General features: G+C 36.6%; 1 protein-coding gene across 1 annotated transcript; it reads left to right on the forward strand.

The window, feature by feature from the left end:
* The first annotated feature begins 253 nt into the window (after positions 1–253).
* Positions 254–6757, forward strand: c16h8orf74 (chromosome 16 C8orf74 homolog). Its single transcript, XM_052146189.1, has 4 exons — positions 254–304; positions 474–663; positions 2166–2563; positions 6296–6757. The coding sequence occupies exons 1-4, from the start codon at positions 260–262 to the stop codon at positions 6479–6481; spliced, it is 819 nt and encodes a 272-aa protein (XP_052002149.1). The 5' UTR covers positions 254–259; the 3' UTR covers positions 6482–6757.
* Positions 6758–13492: the final 6735 nt, after the last annotated feature.

Below are 13492 nucleotides of genomic sequence, written 5' to 3' on the forward strand. Positions count from 1 at the left end.
TGGACTAACATTAACCATTAATGTGTTGACAAATATTAAAACGTTTTTTTGTAGTGTTACTGAATTATTATTAAAACAATAATATTCACATTATTATGCCTATTAATAAAAAATTAAAATGCTTCAAATTTTTGCAGGAGTCTTTTTTTATTAAAAATAAAACAACATACATCAGAAACCCGTTGTATGCAGTTTGCACGTCACGTATTCAAAAACTCCTCTGGGTTTCCCTGGCAACAAACACAACAGCAGTTTCACTATGGCCTCCATAGACACGATATTACAGGACATATCGAGGATGAAGGTAACCTGCTTTCGTTTACCTCTGATTTTAACACATTCTCACACTTACAAACACGATTTTAAATCAAGACAAATATGGCATTAATCACTGATTCTATGTCTTACCTGCGCACACGTGTTGATAAAGACGACGATGATGAAGCAGATAGATATTATTTGTGCTGTTTCAGAGAGATGATGGTATTGAGCTCATGAGCCGCTGTTTTCATTGGACGGAGTTTGACGGTGATGATAAACGACAGTTTTTGCATCAGGAGTTTGTGTATGAGAATGTGATGTATGCAGTGAAACGAGGACTGCCCTGGTCAACAGTAGGACAAGTGGCACACGTGACCAAACACCTGCTGCCTAAACTTAAAGGTGGGTCAATACTGCCTAGTTCTTCTAATATAATAACATTATGTTCATTCTGGGTAACGCTTTACAATAAGGTTGAATGATTCAATGACGTGACGCTCTTTTTGTTTTGTCTATTAGTTCTTCAAATCTTATGGAAGACAATTTCCACCACATTAATGATAATAATAATAATTATTAAAAATAATGTTTTGTTAAATTAAAATGATGTGAAACAGAGTCGTAATTTTATGATGAAAAGTCATACTAATGAGATTTAAAAGTCACAATTTTGAGATAAAAAGGCGTGTGGAAATAAAATATTAAAATCATGAAATACACATTCAAAATATTACAAGTAAAACTCAGAATTATGAGATAAAAAATAAATGTATGTGATCAAACATCTAAATTATGATTTAGTATCTCATAATTATTATTTATTATCCTATTATTGTGATTTAGTATCTCATAATAATGAATTCTATCATAATTATGATGTAGTATCTCATTATGACTGAGCATCTCATTATTATGATTGAATATCTCATAATTATGACTTTTTATTTCATTATTATGATTTAGTATCTCAATATTATGACTAAGCATATCATTATGATGATTGATTTTGATTGAATATCTCATGAGATATTCTATCATAATTATGATTTAGTATCTTATTATTATGACTAAGCATCTCATTATTATGATTGAATATCTCATAATTATAAATGATATCATAATTATGATTTAGTATCTCATTATTATGACTAAGCATCTCATTATTATGATTAAATATCTCATAATTATGACTTTTTTCATTATTTTGATTTAGTATCTCAAAATTATTACTTTTTATTTCATTATTATGATTGATTATCTCATTATTATGACTAAGCATATCATTATTATGATTTAGTGTCTCATAACTATGATTTAGTATCTCATATTTATTAATTTGTATCTCATTATTATGATTTAGTATCTCATAATTATGATTTAGTATATGACTAAGCATATCATTATTATGATTTAGTATCTCATAATCATAATTTATTATCTCAAAATTAGGATTTAGTGTCTCTAAATTATGATTTTGTATCTCATTATGATTTAATATCTCAAAATTATGACTTATTCCACCAAATATTGATTTCTGAACTATTCCTAAGTTAAAACATTAGTATCATGTTGTTTAAAAATGAATATGAACTTGTTTTCTTTGCATAATTCGAGGTCTAAAACACTGCATCATTTTTGTTATTTTGACCAGTTGTTATTTTCTGCAAATAAATGCTCTAATATTTTTATTTGGAATTTGGGAGAAATGTTGTCAGTACTTTATAGAATAAAACAAATATTTTCATTTTCCTCAAACACATACCTATAAATAGTAAATCCAGAGAAACTGATAATTTTGCAGTGGTCTCTTTTCCAGAGCTGTATATACAATGTATGTGTGTGTATATATATATATATATCTCTGTTTATCATTTATATCATTTTTTTTAAATATATCAAATTAGGCTTGAAGACATCAGAAGTCTTTCGCCTTGTCAAGGATCAGTTATCACAGATACAGCCTCATCTCTCCACTGCCCAACATGCTCTTCTTCTGGAATTCATTGTGAAAACATACGTTCCTCATCAACGCCTTTATCAGGCAGTTTTAAGCGGTGAAACGGGCCTTAAACATGTGAGATCTGAGCTTGCAATTGAAACCCCACCTCCTCCACAGCCGCTATGTGAGGGCATAGATACTGTGGAGTGGCAACAGCAGCAGGCACAGAAAGAGCTGCTTTTGACTCAGTCCAAGAAAGAAGCAGAAATCACTGAACTCAAAAAGAAGACTGAAGCTCAGATGATGGAGAAGTTGCAGGCCAGATTACACAATCTACCCATCAAAGACACGATGAGCAAACAGGTACAATATATCAGCGTTATACAGTATAAAGACTCAAATTTCCCAGGTTTCCATGTCTTCTAAGTGCTTTTTTGCACGTTGCTATGCAGTTGCTAGTGTGTTCTGGGTGGTTGCTTTCAGGCCAAAAATCAAAAGAGATGATATTTTGATATGGCTTGGTCCCTCCTTCAATATAAACAATGTGATTTTTTTTCCCTGCTTTATAATTTCCCAGGGAAAATTTTAAGTTACTGCCACTAATTATGTTTGTAGCACCTTTTGATAAGAAATTATGCACCACAGACACGGCGGGTCCAAATGACTATATCGCGAAACAAGTCTCAGAATACATAAATCAGGCATATGAGGTATCGTTTGAAAGTTTAAAATATGTACTTTTCATAGATAACCATCACTTTTGCATTTATTTTACATACAATAACAAAATAAGGCATGAAAACATCTGCGTCGCAAATAAGCGCCACCTAGAGATCGTGTGATAGAAATGTTAATGACCATAAAAGTTTTTCAAATAGCACTTAAATAGACAAATCATATATCAAATGAAAATATTGCCCTAAAACCACAGTTTGAAAGATTTTCAAAAGAATCACAAAGTGAAATATGATATCTGTCAGACATCACATGCAAACGTCTCTTTTATGCACTGTTAACTGCTACTTTAAGCTTCGTAAGGCGGCGTTCTACAAAATTAGATATTTTTGTTCTTGTCTGTGAGCTTGCTTGTGTGAACAACAAAATATGCAGTCCAGCAAGAAAAATCATGCTAAACAAATTATCGGAAATATATGTTATCGACTATTATTGCTAAACATATTTCATCGCAGGGATCTCAGCTTTCTAATGACACCTAGATTGAGCTTCTAGTCCACTCAGAGGCCGAGATATTCAATGAAACAACGGGAGTGGTGCATGAACTGAGAATTAGACTGAATGTCTATGGACGAGCACATCTGTGAGGGCTTCAATATGTTAGAGTGCCACCTACATTTCAGATCTATATATTGTGATGGTATGTGAAAGAAAAAAATATTTCTAGTACTTGCTGCCATCTAGTGGAATAAAATAAGACAGTTTGGCGGGAGAGTGAACAGAACATTTAAAAGTTTACTTATCCAAAGCGACTTACAGTGCACTTATTACAGGGACAATCCCCCCCGGAGCAACCTGGAGTTAAGTGCTTTGCTCAAGGACACAATGGTGGTGGCTGTGGGGATCGAACCAGCAACCTTCTGATTACCAGTTCAGTGCTTTACATTTAATGTAACGAGAACAGGAAATGCAGTTTTTGCATGGAAAGTTTCCCTGGGCATTGGCGAGGGTTATAGGAGGGGAGGGAGGTGTCGGCATGCACCAGTTTGTCCCTTAAATTGTATCTCCTAGAATAGACACCGAGAGAGGGGTCAGTAAATAAACCCATCGGTTGGCGGTCACATTTTATCAAGACATTTTATTCATGTTTATCAAAAGGAAAAAAATGCTTAGTAAACAAATATCTGACACAGTAGGTTTAGTATTTTACTCAAGGTGACAATAATTGGGATTAAGCTACCCTAAACTGTAGTTGTGTAACGGGAGCCAGCTGGTACATGCATGTGTATAAACCTCACTCTGCTGTCCTCAAGAGGTGCACTAGCGACTGACACTAGAGGCTGTAGCCTTTAGCCTCCTTATTAGCACGCCTGCCTCCCATGCCGGAGACGCCGGTTCGAATCCCGCTCGGAGTGGGTCAAACAGGACCGGTTACAGTTGCACACACTTAGCTTTCATAATCCATCAAAGCAGATCCTTCAGATATTGGCTGGCTGCTCATATACAGAACCGTAGAGCTGCCACCAACACTGTAAACTGTAAACTGTCATTTGAGATTTAATAAATCGTATTGAATAAATAAAGTTGGCCATATTTCTGCTGCTTATTCTCTCACTCTTATATTAAAGATGGTTTGCAGAACGCTACACCACTTCTTCCTTAATATCTTAAGGAGCTGCATTATGTCAGCATTTACCAGATAAGATGGATTAAAGGAACACACAGCCCTGTTATTTAACCCTTTAGGGAACAACATTGACCGCTTGCTTTTTCAGTGGTCTTTGTTCAGGATGACTTTTTACTATTCATTTTCTCTAAAGGAATTAAACCTTTAATATAGTTGTAAGCAGTGAAACAAACCAACCAGCTCTGAGATGAATCACAACATTAAAAACTTTGAGTAAAAAAAAAAAAGCTAAAGATACTAGCCTAGTGCCTACAAGGTAAAACCACACAAAAGCTAATCAATCTTGGAAATATACCAAATGGAGAAAGTAACAAGATTAGAAATCTAATAATTAAAGATCTAATTTACAAATGAATGATTTAATATGTCAGTACAGGGGGAAGGTTAAAAATGATTAAAAAGATATCCTAGGGGGCCTGGTTAGCTCAGCGATTATCGAATCCAGGGCGTGCTGAATGACTCCAGCCAGGTCTCCTAAGCAACCAAATTGGTCCGGTTACTAGGGAGGGTAGAGTCACATGGGTATCCTCCTCGTGGTCGCTATAATGTGGTTATAGGTGGGACGCGTGGTGAGTTGAATGTGGATGCTCCGGAGAATAGCGTGAAGCCTCCACATGCACTAGGTCTCCATGGTAATGTGCTCAATAAGCCACATGATAAGATGCGCGGATTGACGGTCTCAGACGCGGAGGCAACTGAGATTCGTCCTCCGCCACCCAGATTGAGGCGAGTCACTATGCCACCACGAGGACTTAGAGCGCATTGGGGATTGGGCATTCCAAATTGGGGAGAAAATCAAAACAAAACTAAAAAACTAAAAAAGATATCCTGAGTGGTTCTCTTTATTTATTAATATATTTATTAGTTTTTGTTTGTATGACTATTTGTTTTCATTTGTATTGAATAATAATAATAATAATAATAATAATAATAATAATAATAAACAAATATGTGAATATTTGTCAACAATTGTGACCGCAGATGGATGACCTTCAGCATACAAATTAGTTTTATTCTTACTAATTATTACAAATGTTGCATTGTGTTTTTTTTATTGCCTGATGAAATGATGGTAAATACAATCAAAGATGCAAATAAAGGAATATTCCGGTTTCAATACACATTAAGTTAAATTGACAGCATTTGTGGCATAATGTTGATAAGCACAACAAATACTTTCGACTCGTCCTTTGTGTATTAAAAACAAAGGCCAAAATCTCAGTTACAGTGAGACACTTACAATGGAAGTCAATGGGGCCAGTCAATAAGCGATAAAATACACATTGTTTTAAAAGTATAGCCACAAGAATTAAACAATATACATGTTAACATGATTTTAGTGTGATCAAATCACTTACTAACCTTTTCAGTGAAAAGTTATATCCAATATTAAACTTGTTGCAAGACAATGAAACGCTAGTAAACCCTGTAAGAGAATTTATAACACTAAAATCATGTTAACATGTATATTGTTCATGTCTTGTGGCTATACTTTTGAGACATGTGTATTTTAATGTTTATGGAAAGGCCCCATTGACGTCCATTGTAAGTGCCTCACTGTAACAGCAATTTTAGCTTTTTCTAAATAAATTTGTTTCTGTGGTAATCAGTATTATTCTACAAGTGCTGTCGATTGAGCTTAACTTGTATTGAACCTGGGGCATTCCTTTAAAGAATTAACTTTAAAGAATATTTTATTTGCCTCACGTCACTCTAAACTTTGACCCCTTTAGGAAGTGAAAGAGTTGCTGTGCAGTTTTCTGCATTCGCAAGGAGAAATTATAATGGAGTCTTTGATGCACGTGGCCTGTCTGACAGAGGAACTACTACAACTGAAACTGATGCAGAAGACTCAACTAATGGACAGACATGTCGCAAATGATCCTGTGCCAGTTGCTAAAAAAATCAAAAAGAAATGATTTTGATTGATTACTATACATGAGGTACACATGGGTTAAACTGTTGGCATTTATGTTTCTTCCTAACAGTCACAAAAGACCAAAACATAGCTATGAGCATCTGAACCATTGACATTTTGGGAGCGACTCCTGTATTCTATATATACATGGAACTTTAGGCAAAATTTTGCAGTGTGTATGAGGCCATAGAAATCCATAGGTAAGAAACATTGCACTGTAATAATACTGTATACATGTGCAATTTCTTTGGCCCAAAATCAGGCCAGTGAGTTGCTAATAAAGGACAAAAACATTCTCAAATGCTGCTAACTTAATTTAATCACTAATCCTTTTCCAACTTGACCTCAACATCTAAAAACAAGCTTCCAGGTTATTGAAATATCGATTCTGTTTAACACGTCATGTCTGTATGATTACCTAAAGTAGAATATTTCCCAAAGTACATAAAGCATATATATTTGCACTATTTTAAAGTGCATTGAATACAACTAAAAAACTGAGAAAGTCTTTGTAGAATGAGCAACATGTTTAATATTGTTTTTATACCAGGACCCCAAATATGAAGATCCTCTTGCGATTGACCCCGTATGTGAGAAAAATAGCAAACAGGATATTATAAAAGACATGTTGTTTGCTAAATTAAAATAACTGGTTTTTAAAGTGCCATTCCTCTAATGCTAAATTAATTAGTTACATTTTATATGTAAAACACATCATTATTAATTTGACAGTGTCTTTTTTCTGTTATAGTAATAGTAAAATACATTTTTAATTCAATTCAAATTTCACAAATATGGTTTTAAACCAGCTTAGAATAGTAAGAGAATAGTAAATTACAGGCCTTATTTCTTATAAATAATATTTTTTATTTTTAATAATATATTAAAATAATATGCATATATTTATTTTGTGGTTAAAAACTATGGCTGTCAATGTAAAACAAAATTACTTTTTTTGTCCTTTATTGGACAGCTTGATAGCCAATGGCTATTGAGAAATACACCCCTAATCGTGGTCGTGATTAGTGGTTCTCGCTCTCAATGGGGCGTGTGGTGAGTTGTGTGTGGACCGGGGAGAGTAGCATGAGCCTCCACATGCTGTGAGTGATGCATGACGAGTCACGTGATAAGATGCACAGATTGACGTTCTCAGAAGCGGAGGCAACTGAGACTTGTTCTCCGCCACACGGATTGTGGTGAGTAACCGCACCACCACGAGGACCTACTAAGTAGTGGGACTTGGGCATCCCAAATTGGGGAGAAAATTTATTTAAATATTTATTTAATAATTTACATTTGAGTAATATTGTCCTCCATGTACTTAAATTCACTGTCAATATAGGCAAAATTATTTAATATTTCAAGTTATATTTAAATATAAATATTTTCCTGATGTTATCATTATCCACAATGTATCCAAATAAGTGCCCTGAACACCAAAATCATTCCTATAATAATAAATACAAATCTACCTTCAACACTTCCATAACATGGCAAATTCAAATCATACCTTGACTGTAGCAGAACAAAAGACTCAATGCATGAGATTTATGCATTCAGAAAAACTCAATCGCCTTTATGTGACAGTCACAGTTTCAAGGATGCAGTCAGTCATAGTATTTATTTATCTATTTCTCCCCACTTTGGAAAGCATATGCTCCAAGTCCTCATGGTGGTGTTGTGACTCGCCTCAATCCGGGTGGCGGAGGACGAATCTCAGTTGCCTCTACGTCTGAGACGTCAATCCACGCATGTTATCACATGGCTTTTTGAGCGTGTTACCACGGAGATGTAGTGTGTGTGGAGGCTTCACGCAATTCTCCGTGGCATCCACGCACAACTCACCACGCGCCGCACAGAGAGCAAGAAACACATTATAGTGTCCACGATGAGGTTACCCCATGTGACTCTACCCTCCCTAGCAACTGGGCCAATTTGGTTGCTTAGGAGACCTGACTGGAGTCACTCAGCAGACCCTGGATTTGAACTCGCGACTCCAGGTGTGATAGTCAGTGTCTTTACTCGCTGAGCTACCCAGGCCCACAGCCAGCCATAGTATCAATTAAATACACAAACTCACCACACTGGTTAACATGAATTGGGGGTTTCCTGATATCAGACAGAATGACATCATATTTTCCAAATCTCTTCCTGTAAATCAAAGAAACACATTTATATGTGTGTTAACTGAATGAAAGAACATTTTTAGAAATATTCACTTAAAGCAATCAAAACATACATCATCATATTCTGATAAAAGCATTAAAGCTTCAGTCTTACCTTAACAGTTTGCCCAGACCCACTCCCAGCTGCCCCAAACCCCCTGCGATGTGATTAAAAGACATCATCAGTCATGTGTTTCCATGGAGACCACATTCCAGTGTTTCAGTATGTGGTAACAAGGGAAACATGAGCAAATAGTATTGATGATCAAAGGCTTACATAACATCCATTTAGGCCACAAAGCTTAAAACCAATCATGAACAGAAATTGTATTACACAACAAATGGTGCATCAAAGACACTAAGTGAAAGCTGGCATCAGAGGTGACTTGCTGTGAAGAGAAACTGATGTTCCGCTCTGAAACAGTAAGAGGTTGAATGCTACGACCCGATGCCAAGCAAGCCCACTGTGCCATCCTGCACAAAGCTCTTACACAGGTTATCTCTGCCAACAAAGACACCAAAGCATTAAACATGTTGTGGATAGACAGTAATGAAACATCGAAAAAAGTCTTTATAAATATTGCCAAACAACCTCTTAAAACTCAAATATTCAGGGAATTAAACCAATTTCAGCCAGGCTGATAAATCTGCTTTGGTCTTTTTAAAATTCACTCAAGCGTTACCAAACCCCTTTCATCAGACATTTTACATGAATGCATTAAACATACAATTTTATCCAAAGTCACATACTGTATAGCGCTTTCAAGGAAGACATTGATATCTGTTAGTGTGCTGGTGTGCCGGACCGTAATATGGAATATTCCTTCCATCTGAGCAATTCAAGCTTGAAGTACCACCTGTTTTCTCCACGGGACAGCAGTAAGTGGTAACATTAGTTCATAGTGCATTAATCAGAATCAGCTTTACTGCCAAGTATACTTACACATACAAGGAATTTGTCTTGGTGACAGAAGCTTCCAGTGCACAAACAATACAACAACAAGGCAATTAGGCACAGATTCCCACTGGGAAAATACCCGGTATGCCAGATCACCAGTCCAACCCTGATCATTAATAAATTATCTTTGTTTTATAATACAATAAGGCAATGTATATATATATATATATATAGACTTTGTCAGTTTGATCCAGTCTGGCCATTCTCTGTTGACCTCTACAAGACAAGGCATTTAAATCCACAGAACTGTCACTCACTAGTAAGTCGTAAGTCGCTTTTTGATTAAAAGCGTTTTCACCCAAAAATGGAGAATGCTCATTTTATCATCATTTACTCACCTTCATGTCATTACAGCCTCAAATGATTTTCTCTCGAACACATGATACACATAAAAAGATGTTTGGCAGAATATCAAAGTGGCTCTTTTCTATACAAATAAAGTGAATGGTGATTTATACTGTCAAAAGGCGCCAAAAAAGCACCATAAAAGTATCATAATAGAAGTCTATATGCACCACATGCTATATTTAAAATCTTCTGAAGCCATATGATAGATTTGTGTGAATAACAGACCAATAATATAAATAATATTTATCCACTTCAACGTGAACTATTTCTAAGTTATTCAGGACAGAAACCGAACAGCCTGAAGCCAAGCTAACAGCAGTGGCAATAAATCTCATTCAATTTGAGCCACTAGTGCTTTTTCGTGCCATGAGAGGCTTTTTGATGTATGCCAGTCATGCAAAAATATACATTTAATGTCTCCTTCAATAGCGGCACATGAAAGCAACCCAGAACTCAAGGGATCTGCAGGCAGTTATCTCACTTATACCATTCAATACTCCCACAGTCACAACATTAGCTTTCATAAAAGTTTCATGCTCTTGTGCATTTGCGTTTAGTAGCTTTTCTGTAGAGTTCATTCCCACTGCAGAGAGCTCCACAGTCACAAGCGTTTCCATGAACTGTTGACTTCAGCAGCCCTTGTTGTTGCATTATATGCTAATGGTGTGAGTGCAAAAATTGAAGACGAAAAAAAATAATGTTTGCGTTGTTTTTCCAAAGTTTGAGTGCCTATAACTCCAGAAGTATTACAGATATCTTAATAAACTTTTGCATAATGGTATATTTTGGGATCTTCATTTTTGAGGCCATATATGTTTAAATCTGAAAGATATGAGGCTGTCAATGTGTCAGTCCACTTATTTCAGCAATAGACCTACCTAAAAATAAAATAATGATGCTGCCACCTTTCCAAGATTATTTTTACCTGTATTTTTTCTCCAAAATCATTTTGACCCTGCTCTAGAAAATAATGGCTTACTCTGTAAATATGGGTCATGGGCATTTAATATTGTGAATGTCATCATCATCTTTCTTCAGATAAATTAACTACATACAAAATTTCAGGCAAGAAAGTATCTTCACAAGTAGCATTTTATTATTAATAATGTACCGAAGTGGTCGCTAGGGTGTTCTGGGTGGTTGCTAGGGTGTTTATAGGTGGTTGCTTGGGTGTTCTGGATGGTTGTGAGGCTGTTGCTACAGTATGTAGTTGCTAGGATGTTCTGGGTGGTCACTTGGGCATTGCTAGGGTGTTGCTAGGTGGATGTTAGGTTGCTCTGGGTGGTTACTAGTGCACTGCTAGGTGGTTGCTTGGGTGTTTTGGATGTTGCAAGGGCATTGCTACAGAATGTAGTTGCTAGGATGTTCTGGGTGGTCACTTGGGCATTGCTAGGGTGTTGCTAGGTGGATGTTAGGTTGCTCTGGGCTGTTGCTAGGGCTCTGCTAGGTGGTTGCTTGGGTGTTCTGGGTGTTGCTAGGATGTTGCTACAGTATGTAGTTCCAAGGGTGTTCTGGGTGGTCACTATGGCATTGCTAGGGTGTTGCTAGGATGCTCTGGGCAGTTGCTAGTGCACTGCTAGGTGGTTGCTTGGGTGTTTTGGATGTTGCAAGGGCATTGCTACAGAATGTAGTTGCTAGGATGTTCTGGGTGGTCACTAGGGCATTGCTAGGGTGTTGCAAGGTGGATGTTAGGTTGCTCTGGGCTCTGCTTGGTGGTTGCTTGGGTGTTCTGGGTGTTGCTAGGATGTTGCTACAGTATGTAGTGCCAAGAGTGTTCTGGATGGTCGCTAGGGCATTGCTAGGGTGTTGCTAGGATGCTCGGTGGTTTCTTGGGTGTTCTGGATGTTGCTAGGGCGTTGGTTCAATATGTAGTTGTTAGGGTGTTCTGGGTAATAGCTAGGGCATTGCTAGGAGTTTGCTAGTGTGTTCTGGCAGGTCGCTAAAGCACATTCATATTCCGTCTCATGCAAGGTCCAAATTGGATGCAAATATCTTATATACCAATATACAAAAGTGTCTGAAAAATACATTCTTTTGTGGTAAAATGTGTGCCAATGATTATATTCTTGCTGGTTGGAACGAAAGAAAACATTAAATTATTTTATTTTCTTTGTACTTTAATAATGCATGCATCAGAAGGATTATATAGTATGATTCAACATTGGCAATGTAAAACTAAATGTTTTCTTTTTACTAAAATTGATTTCACATCTACTCTACTCGTTTTAGTACAACAGTTTAATTAGTGAAAGCAATTAAGCCACCCTGTATCTCTGTTAGATGAGGCACAGTGACTGTTTGAGGATTTAGACCCTCTCTGTCCTAAGGGAAGACACTAAAAATGTGAGCCTTTGTAATATTCCTGTGGCAGAGGGTTTTGCATGTGCTGTGCTCATCAAGAATATTCCCCATGTGGTGACAGCAACTGCAGAGGATTAAGAGGAGCTAAAACAGATTGTGTTCGAGGAAACAGTGCTGTTTTGCCTACAATATAACACAGTTTAAATATGAATACAGCATTAATACAGTGCTGTTTGAATGGAAAATTAAGCAAATCCAAGCCAGGATCTCTGCATCTGTCTTTAAATGTTTAAAGATTTAAGGATTCCCTTTCTCGAATGTGTATGTTTGAATGTGCCCACATGTGTTAAATGGAAACAAAGCTTTCTTGGCATGTAACACTGATTATTATTCTCAAGCAGTGTTTTTATTTTAATTGTATTATTTTATATTGATTTCAAATACCTTGTAAAAAAAACTGTATATAATTATAATATTTGTGTGACTTTTATTCGCCTAACTAAAAGTACATTATCATAATACATTGCTGAAATTGCAAATACCACTACAATCAAACAAGAGTCAACTACATAAGCACATACCCTACTCATTTTTAAATGAATGTAAAACGTAGGTCCCTCCTGGTTTGTTGCTTTTGCATCCAGTGATTCGTATCTTTTGAATCTGTTCACCAAAACGATTCACCCAGGGGTGGCCAGGCAGGGGCAAGCAGTCAGTCTATGGTGGTACAGAAATGTTCGGGCAGCATTTTTATATCATCATCGGACTGTGGGGGTGGGGGGTTGATACAATGATACCGGGACGGAGAGGTGCGGCGACCTTGATGTGCGCACATGTTAATTTGTAAATTTGTACAGAGATGATTTCACCTGTAAAGAAATAAATAGTGCCAGAAAATGACCAAAAAATGACTAAAACAGCAACTGTGTGTGGGGTGGACAATGGGGTGGCCAGGCTTCGGCCCATGGTGGCCACGGCCACCCCAGGCCACCCCCTAGCTCCGGCACTGTTAAAGCAATATCAAACTCACAAATATATAGTTTGGCCTCAAAATCAGCACGGCAGTGATTACCTGTGGCACAAGGCCGCTGATTTTCAAAACAACCACATGCGCTCATGTGATATTGCTTATGTACGGGTCATTAATCAAATGTTAGCTCATTTTGCTTTCTCTGTTAAAACATTTTTCACCCAAATCGTTCATTTAATCTGTGATAATATCATTTGTAATTAAGTATTT

Source organism: Xyrauchen texanus, chromosome 16 (genome assembly GCF_025860055.1).
Source record: "Xyrauchen texanus isolate HMW12.3.18 chromosome 16, RBS_HiC_50CHRs, whole genome shotgun sequence".
In the NCBI taxonomy this organism is placed as follows: Eukaryota; Metazoa; Chordata; class Actinopteri; order Cypriniformes; family Catostomidae; genus Xyrauchen; species Xyrauchen texanus.

What these genes read in the sequence shown, in the direction of transcription:
- c16h8orf74 (XM_052146189.1), top strand. Translation starts at nt 260, where the DNA reads ATGGCCTCCATAGACACGATATTACAGGACATATCGAGGATGAAG. An exon ending in AGGACATATCGAGGATGAAG is followed by an intron (nt 305 to 473) that starts GTAACCTGCTTT and finishes GTGCTGTTTCAG; the next exon opens with AGAGATGATGGTATTGAGCT. An exon ending in AAGACACGATGAGCAAACAG is followed by an intron (nt 2,564 to 6,295) that starts GTACAATATATC and finishes TGACCCCTTTAG; the next exon opens with GAAGTGAAAGAGTTGCTGTG.